This window comes from Lepeophtheirus salmonis, chromosome 3, assembly GCF_016086655.4.
Source record: "Lepeophtheirus salmonis chromosome 3, UVic_Lsal_1.4, whole genome shotgun sequence".
Classification (NCBI taxonomy): Eukaryota; Metazoa; Arthropoda; class Copepoda; order Siphonostomatoida; family Caligidae; genus Lepeophtheirus; species Lepeophtheirus salmonis.
In genome coordinates this window covers 20,655,765-20,679,423 of record NC_052133.2, presented here as the reverse complement: position 1 = coordinate 20,679,423, position 23,659 = coordinate 20,655,765, and the positions used below count along the sequence as shown (strand labels likewise).

At 32.3% G+C, this 23,659-nt stretch overlaps 3 protein-coding genes and 2 long non-coding RNA genes across 21 annotated transcripts in view; 2 read left to right on the top strand and 3 right to left on the bottom strand.

The window, feature by feature from the left end:
* Positions 1 to 389: 389 nt before the first annotated feature.
* Positions 390 to 12,029, bottom strand: LOC121114587 (uncharacterized). 5 transcript variants are annotated; one of them, XM_040708595.2, is made up of 7 exons: positions 11,615 to 11,710; positions 11,517 to 11,562; positions 7,282 to 7,477; positions 5,693 to 6,337; positions 3,541 to 3,746; positions 3,219 to 3,464; positions 390 to 2,411 (listed from the first exon to the last, which is right to left on the bottom strand). In XM_040708595.2, exons 3-7 carry the CDS (start codon positions 7,450 to 7,452, stop codon positions 752 to 754), a joined length of 2,928 nt encoding a protein of 975 aa, XP_040564529.1. In that variant the 5' UTR covers positions 7,453 to 7,477; positions 11,517 to 11,562; positions 11,615 to 11,710; the 3' UTR covers positions 390 to 751. The 5 variants fall into 5 exon arrangements, with proteins under 5 accessions (XP_040564529.1, XP_040564526.1, XP_071743238.1 ...); XM_040708592.2 differs by lacking the exon at positions 11,517 to 11,562 and having other exon boundaries at positions 11,563 to 12,029; XM_071887137.1 differs by having other exon boundaries at positions 11,517 to 11,692.
* Positions 11,059 to 14,172, top strand: LOC121114588 (glycerate kinase). Its single transcript, XM_040708597.2, has 4 exons — positions 11,059 to 11,502; positions 12,505 to 13,014; positions 13,076 to 13,536; positions 13,600 to 14,172. Exons 1-4 carry the CDS (start codon positions 11,487 to 11,489, stop codon positions 14,032 to 14,034), a joined length of 1,422 nt encoding a protein of 473 aa, XP_040564531.1. The 5' UTR covers positions 11,059 to 11,486; the 3' UTR covers positions 14,035 to 14,172.
* LOC139904937 (uncharacterized) lies at positions 14,084 to 14,521 on the bottom strand. The gene is made up of 2 exons (XR_011779271.1): positions 14,378 to 14,521; positions 14,084 to 14,318 (listed from the first exon to the last, which is right to left on the bottom strand). It is a non-coding gene; the product is annotated as an uncharacterized lncRNA (long non-coding RNA).
* Positions 14,522 to 15,227: 706 nt separating this feature from the next.
* LOC121114586 (phospholipid-transporting ATPase VD) overlaps positions 15,228 to 23,659 on the top strand; it is a 267,528-nt gene continuing 259,096 nt past the window's right edge. For 4 of the 12 annotated variants that reach the window (XR_011779270.1, XR_005863294.2, XM_040708591.2 and 1 more), the window contains exon 1: positions 16,772 to 17,044. The gene's annotated coding sequence lies outside the window, so the exon portion shown is untranslated. Of the gene's footprint in view, positions 15,531 to 16,771; positions 17,191 to 23,659 lie in introns of those variants that run through there. The other 8 variants (XR_005863296.2, XM_071887134.1, XM_071887131.1 and 5 more) reach the window with 5 other exon arrangements.
* LOC121114589 (uncharacterized) lies at positions 15,550 to 16,328 on the bottom strand. Of its 2 annotated transcripts, XR_005863299.2 has the most exons (4): positions 16,194 to 16,328; positions 15,869 to 15,919; positions 15,703 to 15,800; positions 15,550 to 15,647 (listed from the first exon to the last, which is right to left on the bottom strand). It is a non-coding gene; the product is annotated as an uncharacterized lncRNA (long non-coding RNA). The 2 variants fall into 2 exon arrangements; XR_011779272.1 differs by lacking the exon at positions 16,194 to 16,328 and having other exon boundaries at positions 15,869 to 16,011.

The window sequence follows — 23,659 nt, the reverse complement described above, 5'->3', positions numbered from 1 at the left end:
AGGAAATTTATATACAAAATGGGACAGTGAGTAAGTAATGCCCACTTTAGTACAGATTCGGTAAGTTATTCTTTGGAAATCATAGAACAGTTTTTTATTTGAAAATCCGGATGGTATCTATATCAGTGATTCCTAACCTTATTTATAACATTAAAAAAAATCCTTCCTTCACAACTTCCCTGGAGTTCCGGTTGAGAGTCACTGACCTATATTATAAAATCTACCATTTATGTATATGAAAAAGCTAATAGCCAGTCTACCGAGAGTTTCTAACAGTTCCATATATCCTCAGAACCAACCTTTCGGTTTATTGTTATGTATTAAATACATTAGTGTATGAGTATTGTTTTTTTTTTTTCAAGAGTTCAAGAAATGAATAGGACGGCAAGTCAATTAATAATTAGTTGAATACTAATTTTGGTTTATTAAATATTATTTGCATAAATAATGATTCAAAGTAGTACTTCTTATAGCATGATAACAAACATTATCATTATTCATAGTAATAGTATTGAAACGTAATTTGATTTATTTCAACAATAACACATAGGATAGGTTGGGAGAAAACTTTACTGCTATTTTTGCAGAGAAAGAGAGGAAAGGGGGGTGTGGGGAAGTGGGAAGATGACAATTCACAATTCCATGGTCAAAGAGAACGACGAAAAGGAAAAAAGTAACGTAACTTTTCTTGACGCAAGTATGTAAGATGTACATAATATGTATGTTAAAAATTCTAATCTCTTGATCTCTCTCACACCACCGCCGCTTCCTCCTCCTTCATAGTAAGCGGCGGCGGCGTTGTCATTTTCTTGAGTTCATGTACATGTAATCCTTTCATCACTTTATTCTTCTCATACATTTTAACGGGTATGGAAACAAAGGAGACTTGTTTCCAAGGATCCAGAACGGTGATTAAAATTTTCTTGTAGGGATCCACGGCGACTTGTATTTCCCAATTAATAACTGAGATCTCTTGAAGAGCATGAGTGGAGAGGGGTGGCCAGGAATGTCCACCACCCGTGGATAAATGTTTAAGAGGTAATTTGAAGCTACGAGATATATTGAGAGGACCTTCAAGTCGAAGAAATAGTATATTCTCAAGGAAATTGAGTTTGGAAATCAATTTCCATCCACTTTTATTAGAGGACTTGAGTCTAAGGGGTGGGTGCCAGGCTGAATGTATCACCGTAAAGGAATTGCGAATGGAGTGAAATTCGTTACTTTGTATAAAGTACCGATTGGAGATCAGGCGGCCTATTACAGCAGGCTGAGCGACCGGTTGAGGTACTGAGATGATGTTATGAGGGGAAAGTGACGTTCCTGTAGAACTTGGGTGGACCACCAAATTTGGGTTGTACTGATTCATCCTCTCGCTTACGATGGAGGCTGAAGAAATTGGTGTGGGGTGTTTGGGAAGTAGCAAAGAAAGAGGGGTAGGCGGAGACTCCCCTGGTTTCGACAGGGGAATGACACTCAGGCTCGTCATTGAAGGAGAAGTTTGCCCTGAAAGATGACCCCCAAGGGAAACTTTTTCTTCCAAATGAGGCTGATTTTGACTCAGATTCGAAGAAGGGAGATTGGGATCGAATGGCACTATGGTTACAGAAGCTGATTGGCTTGCTAAGTTCATAGGAGTAAGCTTTGGTGCTTGAAGAGGGAGGAGATCGTTTGAAATTGATATTGAGCTTCCCAGGTTTGATGATGCTGGGATTGTCCCCCGACTTCCGGCCATTCTCGCTGAACTGGGGACAACGGTGAGCGGGGCCGGTGCGTTTTTTGGAGTATGAAGCTCATCATTCTGTGATAATTTGTTTTTTAGTTTTGAGATAGTGTCCGCAAGACTCAACTGCATTTGATTTTCTTTGACTGGTTTCTTAAGAAAGATTGTTACTTCATCCTTTTTCCCTTGGAACCTGGGATTCAACTCTAGTGTCTGAGGAAATTTTGAAGGATCCTTCAGCAAAGGTTTTTTAAGGATGGAGGAAGATGAATCAATTTTCTTTCGTGGAGAAAGGAGGAGCTCTGTTCCGTTCGGTAACTTAATCTGAAGCTTGTCCTGATAATTATGTGGCAATGGTAAGCATGTATTATTATTATTATTATGGGGAGGGGCTTTAGACTCCCTCCCATTCGAGTCATATCGTTTAACCTCCTTATTGATTCCGAAAAGAGGTTTCAAATTAGGATAAGACACACCAGGCAGCTTCTTCTCAACCTTGATTTTAACTAATTCGCTCTCTTTATCCATAAAATTGGAATCCAGTTTCACAAATACCTTCTTAGTCAAGGGTAACAAGTCATTGATATTACCAGATATGGTCACTGGTTTCTTGATCGGAGACACATGATCAGGGGAGAGAGAGGATTCGCTTGAAGTACGCTTCAATTTCTTACCTTTCTTACATATCATTCTGGAATCAAAATATTTTGAGAATTAATTATCTTTACATATTTTGAGATAGTCTCTTTTTGATAGGTTTTTTTTTACAAAAAAACAAATTGCAAACTTAAAAAGAAATTATGTACTTATATGGCCGGTCAACACAAAAGCAAGCTAGAATGTTTTTTCCCCATTAAAATTGTGTCTGGATGGCATTTGGATTTTGGGAAGAATGATTGTCAATTTATATTAGGAAAATAACTCAGATTTATCATGTGTAAACGCCGCAAATTGCATTAATTCAAATATGGGATCACAAATTATTTTAAAATGAAGAAAATTGTAAAATCATATATATGTATTATAAACTCTTTCAAAATATCCTACCTACACCAAAGTATATGTAATTTTTTTAATTTATTCAATTTTGGTTTTTGTGTACTTTATGATGGAGGGCCGAATTAAGTAACATTAATCAAATGTTAGTATATTCTTGGCTATCTTGACCAATCCCAAAAATTTAAGTAAAGCCCCTATAGTTGGCCAAAATATGTCCATGAAATATTGGGCTGCCTATAGAGATAAATTTAGCATGTTTCCTTTCTGGACTTTTGTTCCAAATTGCTTTTGTTTTAACTCACTGCAATTTAACAGTAAAACTTTTTTTTCAACAAGACTTAATTACAATTAATTAATTATTCCAGTAAATATAAAAAAGTGACAAATTACTTCAAATCAGATTGATGTATCTATCACATAAAAGCTGCTTATTTTATCAACATATTTCTAGGCACTTATTAAATTTATGTATACATTTCATTAAATAAAAAGAGCTTACTTTTTTTCCGTTAGGCTTTCCTCTTCAAAAGTCAGACATTGATCAACCACCTTGTCCTTCCTATGAATGGGATGCCTTCTCTTGTCTGATCGAGGTTCCAACATGCAGAGGGGAATCATTTTGTCCTTATTCGTAATGTTCCCGAGGAATTCGTCCAATGTTGGAGGAGGGGCTGGGGTTTCTTTAATGGATACAGGATCCACGGGATGACGACCATAATCCTTACCGGCCAACCAATTTTCATAGCTAATATAGTGAAAAGTAAAATAAAAAAATTGTGTTGAAATTGGGCAAAGGATAGAAAAACAGAAGCTACTCTCACCGTTCAGGTTGGAATCTTTTGACAAAACAGTCCATAGAAATATTAACCATGTCTGGATTACAGTAGCATTTGAGAGTTCGTTTTCCATACTCTACCCATCTCTGTGTTGCAAAATTGGTGGACTCTGCAATATTGAATCCTGTGTTAAATCCACTATGATAACCCATCGGGAAGGTTACCATGATTTCTCCTTCTTTCTGAACAATCTTAGGAAAATACAACATAAATACCGCGTAAAACAAATGAACATACAAAATATATTAACACAAATATGAAAAAAAATACACTACAGGGTCGTTCAAGTAAATCCGGACCATCCTTAACTACATTCTGAACAATAAGGAAAGTATTTAACTCGTTTATTTCAATTTTAAAGTGAGAGGTTGAGCCATAGATTTAAGTTAGAGGACAAACTTTTAATTCAAAACAAGTATTTACTAATCATCGAATTTACTTGTGTGGGACATAACCCAGCTTACATCAAGAAGATGCTCAAATATCCAAAGAAAATAGACTACGACGTCAACAACCATTGGAAGGAGGAGGGCGTATAAGATAAAAGCCCAAAAGTCCCGGAGTGATAAAACCCACTCCCATATCCCACGTAGGCCTGAAATGTTCCTTGAAGTTATTTCCTGGAATTCCCATTAACACTCTTGCCAAAAAGCGCCAAGTATGCCGTACCACAGTCCCCAGGACCATAAAAACTGACGTGAGGATGAATTCATACCGCTTTCACAAAAGACATATCCTTACAGACAAAACGAAGGCATCCGGCTCTTCACCGAAGAAAATTGCTGTAGCCCCATTGTAACCAAATCATCATTTCATCAGATGAGAAAAAATAGACTATCGGCAGATCCCACACCATCTAGAACGCCAGATGGTTCCCCAAACAGAGACTTAATGTCCCCCACGTCTTTAAAACCAAGTTTCCAGCCAGCACCATGCCGATTGGGGTCATTGGGAAAAACAGCAGTGCCATGCCCCTCACCTTCTTTGAGCCAATGGAGAGGGTGGGTACCGAAAGGTACTGTAAACTCCTTTCTGAACAAGTGATCCCTTAGATGAAAGCTGAGGTCAATAGTGTCGTGTTGCTGTTTCAACAAGACTCGAACCCCTCTCATAAGCCCCGCAAGACCCAAAACTTGTTTAAAGAAGAGAAGGTGTCATTTTGACACCCCCATAGCTGGCCCTCTGGTTCCCCTTTTTAAGTCCCATGGAGGATTTCTTTTAGGGGGAGTTAGAAAGGAAGATCTCTGCCAAATCACACAACAGCATCCACTCCTCCTTGAAGGCCTCCATCATCAAGTACAGGAACAAAGTATCCTCTATGGACGTGGTCAAGGCCTGCAAATCCTTCAGGACTTGTATCGAGCGAATGATTGGCGAAAATGGGATACACATTCAATGATTTTTTTTCTTTTGTATTATTAGAATATGTAAATATAATTTTAAACCTCTACTTGCTTCCCTTATTGATCAGGACGCAGTTAAAGGTAGTCCAGATTTACCGGAACGACCCTGTATACTCAAATTGGGTTAATATACAATGTATGCGTATTTAATTGATAATTATGAATTATTAAATAATATGCATTTGTTATTCATATTTTATTTTAAGGAAGAGTAGTAAATATCCAAAGAAAAAATGAAAATAAACTTCTAATATCTTTCCGGCCTGTACATTTTTGAGCCAATATATTACAAAAACCGCTAGTTTACATATTTAATTAGTTTGATGTTACTTCAAATTGCCTAACTTTTTTTTCCACTTCCGAGAGATAAAAAAATTATAATAATTCAAAATTTGAGGAAATTGAGAAAAAAAGCTTCAGATCAAAATATCCTTGTAATTTTTGATTTGACAGAGATGTTTTTATCGAAAATTCAAAAATAAATTATCAATCCAAATTCCTAATTTTGCCATGTTTAAGATTTTGTTTGGGAAGTTTTTTTATAGATGGGATTCCACCCATTGGTTCAGAAATAGATCACGCCTACTCCTTTCACAACTTTTAAAAATAATAGATAATAGCTAGATTTATTTTTTTTTCTTTACAAAAGCCTCCAAGGATATATTTTTTTTTCTTTACAAAAGCCTCCAAGGATATATTTTTTTTTTAAATAAAAGAAATAATGGAATCTATACCTTATTGTAAGGAATGGAGTTTTGCCTCAACAAATGCGGTGAAATTAAACACATTTTATGCCGAAGATATGCTTGACAATCCTTGGCAAGATTCGGAAAAACTCCGTCCGCCATTCTTTCAAATCGACGAGCATGTTCCGGAGGAATAGCATACCAAAACTTGGACTCGCCATAATGAAGAAGGTTAATTGAGTGCAAATCCATATCTTCAGTGTGCCAAGCAAAAGTGGTTTTCCACATCCCAAAATATAGATAAGCCGTGTTCACTCCTTCAATTTGTATATTATAGTCCTCATTCACATAATCAAGTACAGATCTGAGATGTCGAATGTTCCAAGACTCGCAATCTTCGTCAGTGATAGAGCCAGGAACATCAGCACCGTAAATAGGAGATACAAAAGTGACATTCTTCCAATATTTCCTTTCAAGATCCTCATAGTCCACATAGCGAGGTGTTCTATAGCGGTCTGACTCTGCCAATTTATGATAATCTTGAACATTTATTCCTTTTTTACGGATGTTTAAACTTTGGAAGATACCCCTATTCCCATTGATCATTTGACATATTGGATCTGGGATGCGAATATTTAATTCATCAAGCTTTATAGGCTTTTTCCTTGGTACCCATTCCTTGGGAGGAATAATCTAAATGTTTTACAAAGGAGGAAAAATATAAAAATTATGAATCAAACTCGAAAATTCTTAAGAACAAAAATAGGGTCTACTACGTCTTAGTCATTGGAAAAAATATTTTATTTATGAAAAAATTACATAATATTATGACTAAATGTAATTATCAAAAAACATAAGCAAAACAGCAAATCTCATCAATATCCCATTGCCACCACCTTTTTATTCATTCAAATAAGACCCATTCAATTAAGTTAAACTCCTTTTTTGGGTAATACAGGAAAACAATTCTACATTTCAGGATTCGATATTTGTATAAGTTGCACTGTCTATACAAGCAACAATTTGTACCTCTTAACAATATTATTATTTAATTACAACATCAGTCATTTATATTAACAACTATGAATTGATGCTATCATTTCATTTTGATCCATAGAAATTACATATGAATTATGTATTTATGAGGGATATAGCTGTGACAATGAACTATATAATGTGCCACGGACTTATAATCAGTTAGAGTAATATATTTTTTGTAAAAGTGATAAATTAATTACTCCATCAATGAATCATCGACCATCAAATGAAATTTCAATAATTAAATTATCCTCATATCAATTCTACATACTGTAAATTATTCAATCTCAGTTTTTGATTACACGTTGTATAATTTGCTTATACAGGGCACAATTTGTACAGAATTGTCGCTTTTAGACAGGGTACTATATAATATATTAATACACCATTGAATGGGAGTCGATCACTGGAAATTCTTACATCAGTGATAGGATGCTTAGCAACAGACCAAAAGGTGATTTATCCTAGTGGATATATCAAGATTTTATTAACTTACATATATTTGACTAATAATTACTTATCTGTGCCTTAGAAATGGTATTGTATATGTATAAATAAAATGATAAAAACCCTTGATATAGTATGAAAAGATGTCTTACCTTTGCAATCCCTGCTTTATGAGCTCCTAAAGATTCTATATAAGTCATGTATTTATTAAAGTCTTTGAATTCCTCCCATGTTGGGCGAAAGACTTGAATTGCAGGTACATTGGTATTAGAACCGGGATATGACCAATTATAGTCGTCAGGAGGGCCCACTTGCTGAGCCATGATGGGAGGTACGTATCACCCTAGTCTGAAATTGTAGTAAAGAAAAAGAAAAAAATCAATCCTATTCAAATATTCACCTCAAAAAAGCTACAATCATATATTTTTTGCCTATTAAAAAAAGTGGTTTTTTTCATGTTAGAATAAGCGTATTATGTACTATATATATATCAGTTTTTTATTTGACTATGACTAGGATGTAAGGTCAAAATATTAAAACAATTAATTAAATAATGGGAGTGAAAAATCAAAAGAATCCAATGAGTAAATACATGTATAGTTATCTTAATCCATGATGTTATTCATTGGAAGGAAAAAAAAGAAGAGTATTTATTGATCCAACGAACATGACGCCATTTTATTTCGACGGAATAACTGAACCCAAGAGATGAAAAGTGTCTTGATGATGATGAATCCCCTCAAACATCCATAAATGAACAAAACAAAGGATCAAGGTTTCAATATTCCTCGTTTATAATGATTTATTCGGACCACAATGGAAATGAGGAGGATTGGGTGAAAAGGGCTACAACTTTTGACATGGACAATATTAGTAGTATGAAACTAAGGTATAGATGTCGCTAGTTCACGGAGCGAGGGAGGAAATGATGAGATACATACAGTCAACATACTCTTTTATCAACCTTTAAAACATTGCTAGAGAAAGCAGACACGAGCGGAAAAAAGAGGTAAGGGAAGAGGGTCAATAGTAGGTATTTAATTGCAATTAAATTATGTTGATGGGAGTCATAAAAATAAATAGTATATCCACCTCAAAAAAAAGGTGAGTCGAAGGGATTTAAAGAAGTATATTATAGTACCTAATTAGTCAAAAGTTCAGTGCATGCCAAATAATGTATAAACTAGACTGTCCCCCCTTCGGATTCATATTTTGTTCCATGTACAAAATCTTTTCTGCTGGAGACAAAACTGATATTGCTAAAGTTTGAAACCTCTTAGGTTATTTTAATTTGAAAAAAACAAAACAAAAAAAAACATGTCCGGTCAAAATTCGCCATTTTTTAGCTATTCTTGTATCAAAAAAGATACTATGACCCAAAAATGGTACGTTATACATTATGTAGTACTTGGTTTATCCATTAAAAATATTGTGCGCCTTGTTTTTAATCATTTAAGAGATCTACTCAGATGAACTCAATGATTTGCAGTTTCTCCGTTTTATCAGACATAATATAGGAAAATGTAACCCTAGTTGATGGTAGTATTGAGTCAGTCCCTCTTTATTTGGTCCATTCCAGTATTAAGGACTGATCCTAAGACTGTACTGTACTAGAACTGATTTAAAAAAGAAGAAATAAGATTAAATGACGTCACAAAGGACATAAATTTATCAGTTATAGGACTGATATATAGGACCGGTCTGGACCGGACCTAGACTGAACTGCAGTTTTCATACCTAAATACGGATCGACACACAACACTGGTTGAAGTGGATGTTGTTTAACAAAAAGTAGGGACATTATTATCTTTGATATAACAGGGAAACCCCAATACATGCGGCTATCTTCCTTTTAGGTTTTGTGCCCGGGGGGTATATTAACTCGAAAACGTGACAGTCTAGTGTACACAATACATAAAGTCTGTATTATGGAGTAATTAGCACACATTGATTATGTTTACATAATTAGCCACTTCTGCTTGACACAAAGATAATAATGATGATAAATGATTGTGACTCCAATTTATAATTAAGTCAAAGACCAATAAAAAATGCTCATCAAATAGAACAATTGTTCGAAATCCATCATGGATTTTGGAATTTTGATAGTCACAAATATACATAAATATATAACTTGAATAATACCCTTTGTATCCCAGGCCATTTTGCTACTAAAAATGTAATAAAAAACGAACTAAGCGGTTTATGACATATTTGTCAAATCTGTGATATGTCTAGGCACTATAGGATTCAAAGGAGTTATGCCATACCAAGCTATACTTTTATTTACAAAAACAAACCTACGTCCTATCTCTTCCATTTCCAATTCTTAAAATTGTACTCTCATGTAAGTCCTTATTTAGGAATGTAGACTGCAATCTCAGTTCGGTCCAGTTCAGTCATAAAACTTATGAAGTTCAGTCCTTGATGACGTCCCTCCTTATTTCTTCTTTTTTTAATTATTTCTAGTATTGACAGTCCGAAGGACCGAGAGTCTTAAGGACCAGTCTTAAAACTGGACTGTGCCGAATAAATAAGGATTCAAAATTACCTATATCATTTTTTTGATATATTGCGGCATATACTTAACCAAATGTTTTATTTATGTATTCTGTTGCATAAATCCCTGGTTGGGAACCACTGATCTATAGAAATAAAGAAAGGGACAGGATGGCAAACTGGAATATGAATAAAAAAACAATCATTGTAGATATGTTACATGGACAATGAGCATGTCCTTTTTTTACAATCTGTCGGGAATATATTTTTTTAAATGCATGAAAAGTCGGGTTTTATGGGGTGACAAAATGTTGAAAACCTACTAAAAATTAAAGTACAATTAAATTAAAAATAAGGAAAGGTCAATAAATATAATTTATAATAAATCGAAATTTTTAAAATATTATCCTGAAATTTGTAAATTTCAAAATATTAATAGCCTTTTCTTTCAAATCGACACTGATTGGGCTACGTATCCTCTTTTCCGAAAATAAAATATGATCACCCTATGTTAAATAATAATAATAATTGAGTAATTAGTTTCCAAAGTCAGCATTTTATATACATAAAATAAATAATGAATTCCTCGTCATCCTTGGAACAACTATGTCATTTTCTTATAACTTGAACTTTAATGAACGGGTATCAGTTATAGTTAATTATTATTATGAATCATTAAATGAAACACCCTGATGTACTCGCATCTCTATATTTTAAAAAGTCTCCAAAATAAAGGACACAAAAATGAATAAAACGATAAACGTTTCACTATTTTCCAAAGCCAGTGGATCTATGCGCTTTGAGAATAGAAATTAGATTGAGTAAATCATGGAACTAAAGAATACAGAAAAATGTATATCTTAGTATAAGTCGAAAAATTGATCATAAGTACAGAGAATTTACAAAGTTTATCACTTTGTAAGGGCAAATGGCATGCATAAATAGCGTAAAAAACTATTTTCGACCTTCAAAAACGACATATATTATCTCTATCCCTCTATTCCGACATTCTTGAAGTACATAATATAAACATTTGCCCCTCTTGTGTTTAGTAGATACAGAAATAAGATCTCCAAACTAATACAACAGAACTTCAGTTGTTCTTACTCCGTCTACATTGCCCTATGAACGGCTCCCAGAAAAAGGATGTTCTAAACAAGAGAAAAAAACACATATTCCAAGAATACAATCATGATTGTATATTATTTAAAGTAGACATTGAAAAGGGAAAAAAAAGGCTAAACAGGTGAACCTCAACAATAAATAAATAAACATAGAAAAAAAAGAATTCGGATGTGAAAAATCTTTAGAAAGAATAATATGAGAAAAATGACACTTTTAACAACATATTATAATATACTGCTTTGAAAATGATTTAATGGACAGAGCTCAGATACTTATTTATCTTAAACAAATAAAGATAAATATTTAGTATTAATAAACTTGAAGTATTGGGACAACAGGCTACAATAAAGTATATATAGAGTTGTGGTGAAACAATAGAAATGATGGGATGAATTCAAGTACTTAATCCTACATGATATTAGCATGTTTTGAAATGTACTACATGCCTTCCCAAATCAAGGTTATTTTTCTAAGAATGTTTCAGTTCGGCATAAGAGTAACAACTAACAAGTCCAATATCAAACTGTACATTATGTAGCAATTACAATCCCGGGGTCGTCCAATTCAAAAATCAATCCATAAGCAACTAGAAGAGAAGCAATTCAACCTACTCTACAACATAAAACACACAATATTAAATAAAAAATAGATGATGAAAACTCGGGAACACGAAAAAAAGAAACAAAAAAAAGGGAAGAGAAGAGAAGAAGCGTCAAATTAATAAATAAAAATTATGCAGGAAAACGAAAGTAAGTTAAAATACCTTTTATCACTACTTCTTCTAATCAAAATTAAGGATCTTTTCTCACCTAATATAATAATTCAATGAATTTATAACATGCCAAAAATTTCATATTTTACTCGAAAGATGAGTCCAACGTCGCCATTTTTACTACAGTTTTTTTCTTTTCTATTCTGTTCGTGTTTCTTTCTTCTTCCTTTTTTCTTCTTCTCTTTTTTCACCCTTTTTGGATCATTCCATTAAAGGCAGATTGGGCTAGCTTACTTAATGCGGCAAAGTGAGGACCCTCGTTGATTTTTTTTAAATTAAAACACACACATCAAATAATAATTCATAGTAGGAATTGTGCTAATAGATCACTTCTCTGCTTTAAATGTATAATAATTGATATTATTAGTAAATCATGTAGTAGCGAACTATTTTAAAAATCTATCAATGTTGGAAGGCTTTTAATATCTTTGAAAAAGAGGAGGAAGAAATATGAGTTATCTAATTTAAAGGATTTCAAGAGAGCGAGGAACAAAAATACTATCCATTTTATTTATTACAAATTTGCTTATGAATATAAAACGGATCAATTTTTTTTTACGTCAAACACAATTATAAAATACATCGTCCAACAGATGGCGTTGTGTTAATCTACTATGACTATTGATTATGATGGGTTTATGCTAACTTTTGATAAGTTCTTATCTAATAGAAATTAACGACGTATTTGGTGTAATAAGCCTTGGGTGGGTGGGGGTATTTCGTCAAGGGAGATTTGAATGATGGAGTCTAAATATGCATTCATGCCTTGTTCCTGAAAACATTTGTTTGTATTTTTTGAAAAACTGTTTTTTTCTTCGTTGTCATCTCAAGTACTAGATTATTGATGTTGTACCATGCTCAAAATTTCATTTAAAGTTGAAATATTGATAAAAGTTCATTGATTTAAATAATGACTAGACAAAGATGTATTAATTATAATCATATACATGTTCTTCTATCTTTACGTTTATCTATGCAGGTTTTGTTCATAAGGAGAATCCTTCATTGGAGGATGTTTTACAAAGGATATTATCTCTAATCAATCCTTCCGTAGTAATAAGGAAATATATCTCTGAAACATGCCATGGAGATAATGTAACAGTGATTGGTTTCGGAAAAGCTGTTTATTCCATGGCAGTGGCCGTAGAGTCTGCTGTTCAAGTGTTAAAAGGAAGTATTATATCAATTCCAGTTGGAATTGTAGAAGATCCTCCCTTGGTCAACATTACGGTGAAGAAAGGGGCCAAAAATAATTTGCCAGATAAGGATTCATTACACGCCACAAAAGAAATACTAGATGTAGTATCAGACCTTGGAGCAGAAGATCATTTAGTCATACTGATATCAGGCGGCGGTAGTGCTTGCCTGTCAGGCGTTATTAGTCCCATGTCTCTAGACAAGAAAATTTCTATCATACGGGAACTCTCTGTTTCTGGAGCTACTATTAATGAAATTAATACTGTTCGAAAACGATTATCAACCGTTAAAGGTTTTTTATTTATTCTTTCAGATCTCATTGGTAAATACTAAATATCCTTTATTTTTTTAAGGTGGAAAGTTAATCAATTACATTCCTAAGTCAATTCGACATATCACAGCATTTATACTGTCAGATGTATTAGGAGATCCTTTGGACATCATTGCATCTGGAACTACAGTGCCCAATACTGATGATCCTAAAATAGCTGAAAACATTCTTCAAAAGTATAACATTTATCTTAATGAGGAAACACTTTCTATATTAAAGCAAGTGACAGCCAATGATCAATCTGATCTATTTGGGCGTGTCAAGCATATTTTTGTAGGAAATTTAGGAATGGCCATAGATCTGACACATCATGTACTCAAAAATAACCTCAAGTATCATGTAATTCAATTAAGCGGTCAAATCCAAGGTGAAGCCAGTTTAATTGGAAATGAATTTGGGCGATTATTTCTTGGAATACTTGAAGGAAAATTTATTATCCCTGATGCACTAGTCTCTGAGGAGCAATCCCTTTTTTCACAAGAGGTGATTATAATTTCATTAGCAGAAAAATAATTATTTATACAAACTGTATCATATACCCAACAGCAATTTGATAGTATCATATCTGAGAGACCCGTCACATTTATTGGCGGCGGAGAAACAGTTGTATCAATGAACCCTTCTGATCCGAAAATGGGCCTCGGTGGAAGAAATCAAGAACTGGTTCTCGGCTTCACTCAAACCATCTCTGCAAACAAGGAAATGTATTATAATTCTAAATATAAAGTTGAATTTATTAGTTGTGGAACCGATGGGATTGATGGTCCAACTGATGCTGCAGGAGCTGTATTTACTGATTCTTTACTAAGTGATCCATTATCCATTGACGAATATTTGGATAAACATGATAGTTATGGGTACTTTTCGAGTGCCAATAGGGGTCGAAATCATATTAAAATAGGCTGTACGGGAACCAACGTACTAGATCTTCACATCCTTAGAATTTTTCTAAAAAAAGTGATACCAACCACGAATAACTAGTGATGACTTATTTTATGCTATTATCATCTTTTAGATACATACGAGTATATAATATTGAATGCAATTTGTATTTTGAATTTTTAACATTTACGGTTAAAATTCTTTGAGCGCTAATAACATATGCATTGTCCAAATAAAGGGTGTTTTAATTATCGCAGAATAGCGGCGCTTGTATAGTTTCGATGTACGTATACACCTACATACTTTGTTAATATTGATGTATATCTTAATTTTGAATCTACGATTAAGAATATGATTTTATTTTGAGCAGGCTTCATTCCATCCTAGGATTAATGATCGTCACTCGATATTTTTTCGACTTTGTAATTATTCTGTTACTTACAATGTATGTAGGTAATAAAGTTAGAGAAGAGATAGCAAGTCCAAGTCGAGCCTCAAGTTTTGCTCACATATCCAAGTCCTTGAATATTTTCACCGAGTTCACTTCAAATCCTCAGAAAATAAGATACAATAAAGAGTACCTTATATCCAGTGAATAAAATCAAACGAATTACGGGTCCAAGTCATGTATCGATTTTTAAATTGTGTGATCAAGTCGATTTGCTAGTCTCGAGTCCAAGTTTCTACATATTGGAGATAGTTAAAAGAACATTAAAACTGACTTACAACACACCGAATGGCGAATTCATTATTCCATTTTCAAGCCGTAATCACCGGGGGGCAAAAAGTTTTTTTTTTTGTTTTAGTATTTAATGGTGAGTCATCCATTCACTCCAATCAGCACTGATTTTAGAATAAATACAAATTGGTCAATTGTGTAGATACATTTGTTTTACGGTCAAGATAAATCAATCACTTTGATAGTGGATAAAATATTTCAAATCATTAACATATTATAGTCTTATGAAAAAAAAGTAAAATAAAAGTTTATTTAAGTACTCTATGAATTTATGTTTCAAACATGGACAAAATAGCAATAAGTAGTATCAATTTCCAAGCATAAACAGTCATTAAAATATACTCTCGGGAGAGAAGGAAGTCTTTACTTTATTATTTTTGGAATAATTCTTATTTTTGATATGCTTCTGATAACTAGAAAAGCTTAATTTTAAAAACTTTTTGTGTGAGTGTTTCCTCGTATTACATATAGCACGCTAAAGTTTATAAAGAAAGCATGGAGATAGATAATTGTTGTTCTGAAAGTGTTCTGATGTTGTCACTTGGGCTGACTTAGAAAAATTAAACTTTAAACGAGTAACAACATGAATAATAATAATAATATCAATATCGACAATATCTAATAATAGAAAGTTGATATACGCGTACTTTTATAAAATAAAGAAAAGACAATGAGAGTTGTTAGTAGTAGTCTTGAGACCTTTTATCCACAAGACTTTGTCTCCTTTAAATACCCTTCTATTAAAACAATATAATATCATAAAGTGTATCATGTGAGTAAAGTAGCGTGAAGAAGGATCTATTCAATGATTAATTAGTTCGTAGAACTTTGATAGTTGTCATGGATATCTGAAAAGGTATGTGCAAATGATTCATATATATATATATTTATTTAATAATAATAAGGCGATTTCCCTATAACTCCAACTTTTAAAAACCATTTGCTACAATGTCCTTTACTTTCATACAACTATCTGTAATCAATTATCATAGTATAGTAGGTACTATTAAAAGTATATACATTGGTACTTCTAAGTTAGTAGTATTTCCGATTTTCTATAAGTATATCTATCTGAGGAATAGTCAATGACGTCATACATCTTACGAATCCCAAAATCCCCGTCGATCTATAAATATACATACATATAATATAAAGGGTACGATTTCTAAGATTTTCATAAATCATGATAATAACCATATAGATAAAATCCACAGAGTAATGATACTGAGCAACAGCAAATAAATTCTATGACCCCACGACAGAGGGTGAAAGGAAAAAGTTAGTTGGCCATAACAATCAAAAAAGGTAGTATTTCTCCAACAATTTTTTCAAACTAAAGGTATAATTTGCATCTCAAAAATCATAACATCACTTCAAACCCCACATCATTACTAGGTGTACAAATTATTCAAATAATTTACAGTCCCAGATTGAAATCGTAAATTATTTTGAATAATTATTACGTAATACTATGAAAATATTTAAATATTATAACTACAATTTCAATGTTTTGGACAACTATTTATTTTCGGGTCAGAGATTTATTTTAAGTTAATTTCAAGTCCATAATTGTAGTATATTATTCTTTTTTTCGTATTCATAGTGCTATTTTTTTCATTTATACTAGCTTTCGAGTCCAAGTCGTGTCGTGAACCTTTGATTATGAGGACAAGTCAAATTGCAAGTCTTCACCTCTATTGACATCATCAATCATCATCTTTGAGTATTATGCATAGTTCTCAGTCAGATTCAAATGTTAATCACCTAGGGCATTTCCATATTTCTAAAACTCATCCAAGACCACGAAAATAAACAAATAACTTTTTAATTATTTATATTATAATAATGTGAATGTTTTGAACAACTCCTTCTTTTTTTCGACGGCGTCAACATCATTTTCATCTGTATGATACAAATACTGAATACATAGAATAAAATTGCAATAAGTTAATAACACAACACTTTGTGTAATAGCAGGATGTCCAAATGTAATTGGCCATAGTAGACGGATGGTGTAAGAGAGAGTGTAGGTACGTTCTGTGATGTAAGAAGAGTGAGAGGAGTTGGAGCCCCTGTTTGAATGTCTTACGAAGAAGAGAGAGAGAGAGCTAGAAAGAGAGAAAGAGAAGTAAGACAAAACTTGTCAAGAAGTGAACGACGTCGCTGTGCTGTGTGTGGATTAAATGTTTTTCATACTTACTTACTTAGTAAATATAATTTATTAGCGGGTTCGAAAGTGTAAAGCAAAAGGAGATGCTGTTTTCGTGGATTACATTTCCTATATAGTAGTTCCTTAGTTTAAGTGCTTTAAATTATTACACATTCAACCGTGAAGCGAATTCTTCTCGTTCTTTCATCTCTCCACAAACGGTAAAACAACTATAAAAAATGACCTCTTTTTAATGTGGGATCGCTAACATATTCTTGGAGGATTTCACTTGCTTTTCTACACATCAAATGAGTCCTTTTGATCATTCAGAGCTTAATTGTGCGTTCTAAGAACTCCTGCAGTTCGGGTGAAGTCTTATAATTAATTATATATAATAACGAACTAATTGTAAAAAGATATAACTAATATCATGTGTAATTTATGGGAGAGTCTCTTTTTCTTTGTTAATTATCGTTAGTGTCTCCTAAATGAAGCTTTTATAATGCGAATATATTCACTTATTCATACATATGTAAGATGTGAATCCTTGAAAGTTTTATCTATACAATGCGCATACGATACTAGTACCTTTTCTTTGTTGTACATGACTCATGGAGAGAAGGAAAGGAAGCTTTTGAGACCAATATTAATCCCTTTCCCATGGATTTCCTTAATTAAGTTCACGACCTTTTTAGAATATCCATATAATCTTTATATCATTACATCATATTTCTCAGTCAGTCATTCTCTTAGAACTCTTTGTCTAATGATTAATCATATGCAAATATCTTTTTACGTTTTATTATAATTGTCGACAATATATACCTAATATTACGTCAAAGACCTGGTGATATTACCTTGTAATCCGTCAAGCTGTCTTGTACAACCAATTGCACTCTAAAAGAATAAAGCCATTTTGTTCTTTGTCACTGTTACAATGGATATGAATTTTTATTTTGTTTTAAATGTCAGTCGGGGATTTTCCATAAATGTTTTGTTCCCCCTTATTATACTTGACTATTAGGATAAATACTTGAATAGCTGAAAAGTATTAAATTTCTAACACTTCAATTCGAAATCAATTATTTCTAGTATTTACCAGTTCAATTGTACTCAATCAAACTGAAGCTAATATTAATTGCTGGTCGATTATAAATAATCTATTTCGAAGTGAATTGTTTTGAAATGTATTAAATTTAAGTACATAATATCTATAGAACTTCTTTTCCAAGGTATTCAAAATTAGAAATATTACATGGGTAATTATTTTGTTATTTTGGTTAGTTTAAAACAATTAATCCTATATGGATTAGGTAAAGTAGGCACTGCTTTGTCTCTGTATGACCATACATATTAATAGAATTTTGACAAAGACTTATAATTTGAAAAATAAAGAAGAAAAAAAAGAAAAAAAAAAGGATTGGGCAATGTTCAAACCAAGCCTTTTTATGTGTTGTGTACCAGTTGTAACTTGTATAAACAGATTATACAAGTTACAACTAATAAATGAGAGTCATAGTTATAAATGAAGAATTTAGAGTCGACTTTCGACAAATTTAATTTAATAATTGAATTATATTTAGATTGCCAATAGTGGGGTTTTTGACTTTTTTGATGAGTTAAATTACTAATTAATTATGAGTATTCTGTGGCACATTATAAAGTTCATATGGGACAAGATGATATAAACGTATTTTTTATAGATGAAAATGAAATAATGGCACCAGAACTGTTTTAATGCTAAAGCTAACATAGGCTGAAGCTTACTAAGTTTAGGGGCCTACTGATAAGCTAGAAATTTGTATTTTTCTCCCTGGTAGGGCCTACGAATATTATTATTACGGGGCCTATCATAAGGCTTATGTAGCCTGGATATAATATGTATATGTTACTACAAGTTGCAACATACATATTATATAAGGTTTTAAAAATTGATGGCGGGTTCTTTTGTGAATATATATCTGTAATGGACTCGCTAACATATATCCACACTTTTCTCTCTCTCTCCTTGAAAATTTTTACACAATATCATAATTTGATATTTGAGAAGATGTTTTATTTCAAACGTTTATTATTTATTCATTCATTTCCGAGTATTTCTTTTCCTCATTTCCTTATTATTATGATTACTATCCATATGTTGAGTAAAAACAGGGGGTTATAGTATTCTTATGTGATTTAATATTTCATTTTACACATTAATATAAAGTTATCATCATCAACATATAGTGATCATGTTGTTTATAAATGTCTTGTTGGCAGTTATTATATGTATATTATTAGTATTAGTATTACTTGACGTCATTCATTTTAAAGTTAAAAGATCATGCTTGGATAACATTTTCAAATATATATATATATACCTAGTATATATAATCAATTATATACTTTGTAAATACGTATAGTAACATGTTCTTTGTGCTTATTCAAAGTTCTTATAGGTTTTTTTATTATAAAAATGTCTGTTTTTTTAACCTCCATTCTTTCCAATCAATAAACCATCGACAAATACTAGTAGTGATGAGAGTGGGTTTTTTTTTTTGAGCCTTTGGGTAACTGTATCTTTTGAATGATGGTACCCCACCTGCAACATTTTATTAACAGTCAAACCTGGTCTAATGACCACTTATTTAAAGGGGTCATATCCAGTTTTTATAAAATAGGAAATTTGGTTTAAGAGATCACCTTCACTGAGGAGTCGTTTCTTCAATTTCCTTTAATTGACCACATAATAGAGGGTTGACTGTAATTTGACTACTATAGAAAATTTGACAAAAACACATAATACAAATTAATTAAATGTATTTAATTGAAATTTAGAAATTTATTTTATAAAATTGCCCTTACACATTTTCATTACCTCTGGCAACGAAGTTGTGTTATCTTCTTTTTTTTTTTTTTTTTTGGCCTCCTTGTTTGTCTGTTGGTCTCCAGGATTACAGTAAAAGTTACAGGAGGATTGCGCTCTACGGAGTGTCTATACTAGTTCATAATGAAATTACCTTCTAAATTATTTTTTTAGAGTAACGTAACGTTGTTTTTTTTTAAAATAACTTTCTATTCCCTCACAATTTATGTAACAACTTGTCACAGAAATGATGGAACCTGCCACCCTCAACCCTTATATCGAATTTATGTCTCCCATAAAATAATCTCACATCAAATTCAAGGTTATCTTTTTTTTTTTTTTTTTTTTCAAAATTCAATTTGTGGTATGGAAGCGTGCTAAAGGGTGGATTTGCTATAGTTTCTAGCTATTGTGTGACACATGATACCCCTGGAATGGGGGCACTTTCTTTTAGTATGAAATATGACATTTCTAGGGTTAAAAAACAATCAGTGATGAATGCAGTTCATGGTTAGAACTGCAAGTTGAAAATGCACAATCCAATCTGCGGATCAGATTGTCAGCCCGTTTATCACTAGTGTCACGATTTTGTATAATCATTTTTAATTAGACATATGGTGATTTTAAAATATTTTTCAATCCGATACTTTACAGATATTAGATCCCTGAAATCCCTGAATCAAACTTTGTGTTGCAAGTCATTCATTCATGTAAGTGTGAGTACACTGTGTTATTAAGCATTCCCTGGCTACAAAAGTTGAACTGCAATTTATTTTTCATTCCTCCTTTTTTCGGATTGATAAATCATATAAAATATCAAAGTTTCTTATAATTTTATACGATGCAGATATTTGATATTTTGCTCGATATATTAGCCCACGTCGAGTTTGAATAAACATTTATTAAATGAGCAATAGTCGAGAGGGTTTTGTTACTCAAATATTAAAGTTGTTCTTACTTTAGTTGATGAGGGGTGTAGTGTTACAAATAAATATTATTTTACGTTTTATATTATAGAGTTTTATTAATCATTTCCATGGCCATGGAGGAAGGAAAGAGAGAGATTTATGAACTGCATGGAGAATTTATTGAACAATCCATAATAATTTATGCATATTGTATACTGCAGGTTTCTTTTTTTTTTACCTTCATTTCTATTATTTATAATATACTGTTATTCTTGTTGCAAAAAGTTAATAATTGTCATGTACACAGAGCATATTTTTTTTTTTTAATCTCATGATGATGTAAAGGTTGACTCTAAAATATGTCTATGTTCATAATCAGCTTTTTCCAATAAACAAAGATCCAGTGCATTTTCCTGTCATGAGTTGATAATTGGCTCTTAGTTGTATGACTTAAAGCAGCTGAGTTTACGTATTGCTGAGGAACTTTGGAAGGAAACTACATGACCCACAGTTGGCAACAAGAAAAATACAGAAGGCCAGCTATTATGTTTTTTTTTTTTTTTTTTTTTTTTCAATTTTCTTATTTCCCTTTTGACAGTTGAGTTTGAGAGTAGAGAAAATAAAAAGGGTTATCCTAGTCGAAAATATAGCTAAAAAAGAAACCAAAAATTAAGTTGTCACTAGTGTTGGGTTTCGGTCTAGAAATCCTAGATCGGTCTCACCGTTATATTTTTTTTGTTGGACCGAATTAGTTCGGTACAACAAAAAAGTACGGTCTGGACCGGTCTCATTTAAAAATTCGGTTTAGTTCGGTCCCAAAAAAATGATCTGGACCAATCTTACAGATAAATTGTTTGTAACATGACATCATATGTTTTTTTCAAGTACAATGAGGTTATACGAAGTTTAAACAAGTTTAAGCTCGGATTAATTTTGATTCCGCCGTCTCTTATATGTATACAGTATTTGTTCTAGAACTTCTCCTGTACTTTTGAAATTTTTTCGAAAAAAGTGATTGACAAAGGTCTCTCATGATATATGAGAACAGAAAAAAATCGGTCCTAAAAGTGAGACAGAAAAAATTGCTCCACGGTCTGAGACCGCAGTGTGGACCGAAAAATTGGTCCAAATCGGTCTAGAAAGAATCAATTATGACCGAACCGAAAAAAATATCTGTGCTGGACCGAGTCTCAATACTAGTGGTCACCCTGACAATTTGAAGAATGTTAATGTTCAACAAGGACACTTATAAATATGTAACAGATCCTCTGTGTTACTTTGTGTCCTTCAATCACTAGTGATCAGTTTATACCCTATATGTTCTCTCTTCAATAATATAAGAACAATGAAAACAGCTTTAGAAAATAAAATAAAACATATTTTCGTGTAGCAACTACAAAAAGTCGTTACCTCTTCCATTATCTACCTAAATACAGTAGTAAAGTGTTTAAATTTATGTATATTTAATTTCGTTATAATTTTTTAAATAGTGCTCTGGCAAAAATTTTTTACTAATTAAAATATAATTATTTATATTTTCTTGTTGAACTAGATTTCACCTGTTTAAAGCACTATGTAAGAAGGCTGCGAACTACTGTAGATAATACTACATTGCTCTTCTTGTTCTTTATATTTATTTATTTTTCGGTTGAAGACGATCATGGACTACACTAACAAGGGGGGACTGTAAAAATAAACAAATACATGAGTCGTTATAGCAAACATGACATAAATTTTAGGATTTTAATTTGAATAACTTTGAAAACTATTCGTGAATCGATAATGATTTGTAGCAGATAGACAAATATAAATGACTGAAAAAAGGGGGGAAAATAACATTAATAGAAAAGAGTCGGACTTATTTTTTATTATATACTACCCACAAATAATTACAATGCACCATTGAATTTTGACATTTTTCTTTGATAAATAGTACAATCTTTCTTATCAAAGTTTTTTCGCTTACTAGTTGTAAACTTTACGGAGCCCTGATCCCTCTTTCATGTAATACTGTGTCTCATGAATACAGATAACATTTTTCAAGTGAGGATGTTTGCTTTGTAACGGAAACTATGACCCACTTATTCTTTGATAGGGTTTATTAAGTCTCCACCTCCATTTGCTGAGTAGTGGCAGGAGCAAATAAAGATGGATTGCTTTCCAAATTTATAATTAATTTTTGAAGAATATCATTTTTCCAAATTTCTTCATAGAAATTGTTTACAAGATTATTAGTATGTTGAACATTTCTGATGGTGCAGAGAGGGCACCACTATAATATATTTGAAGGAGTTTAGCATTAGTATTCTCTTGGTATGTCAAGGATAAGTCTAATCGGATCTAAGTAATTTATCTCCTTGAGATTTGATGGGAAATTAGGTTAACATAGTACATATATTATCCATTCTTAGTACATTCAAAAGAGTATTTATATTATTATGACATTGAAGATATGAAGGGAATACTATGACAACTAATGTACAGGAGAAATATATTTTCTTTTTCCTATCCTCTTGTATAATCCATTAATACGACGTTACTCTTAATGTTTCCATCTTCAAAAAGATTAAGAAAAATGGCCCAAAATCAATATTGAATTACTTACTCGTATTACACTCCAAAGTTAGTTATTACATAACCCAAGTAAGGCCTATTGATCCTATATTATAACTATAGACTTGAACTGAGCTCAAAATAAATTCGAGAACTTTGACTGGATCCAACAAAAATATTCAAGGGCATGACTCGGACTTGTGAGCAAAGACTCGAGGCTCGGCTTGGACTTGCAGTTTTAGGACTTTTCCCCCAGCTCTGGTAATGACTAGTGTTAGATTCGAGTATTACTTGAATTTAAAAAAAATCAACAACTCGACCTTACTTTAGTTCACAATTTTCTGAAAATGACTCGAACTTTCTCCCAAATATTTTTTTTTAGGAAAATTCGACTTTATTTGAACTCGAATATTGACTAGTCAAATTTCTTGTATTATCATAAGATTTAATGTATTAAAAAGGAGAAAAAACCCCATTGCATATGTGACACGCGTTAAAAACTCAAACTCCACACAATTTGAAAATTG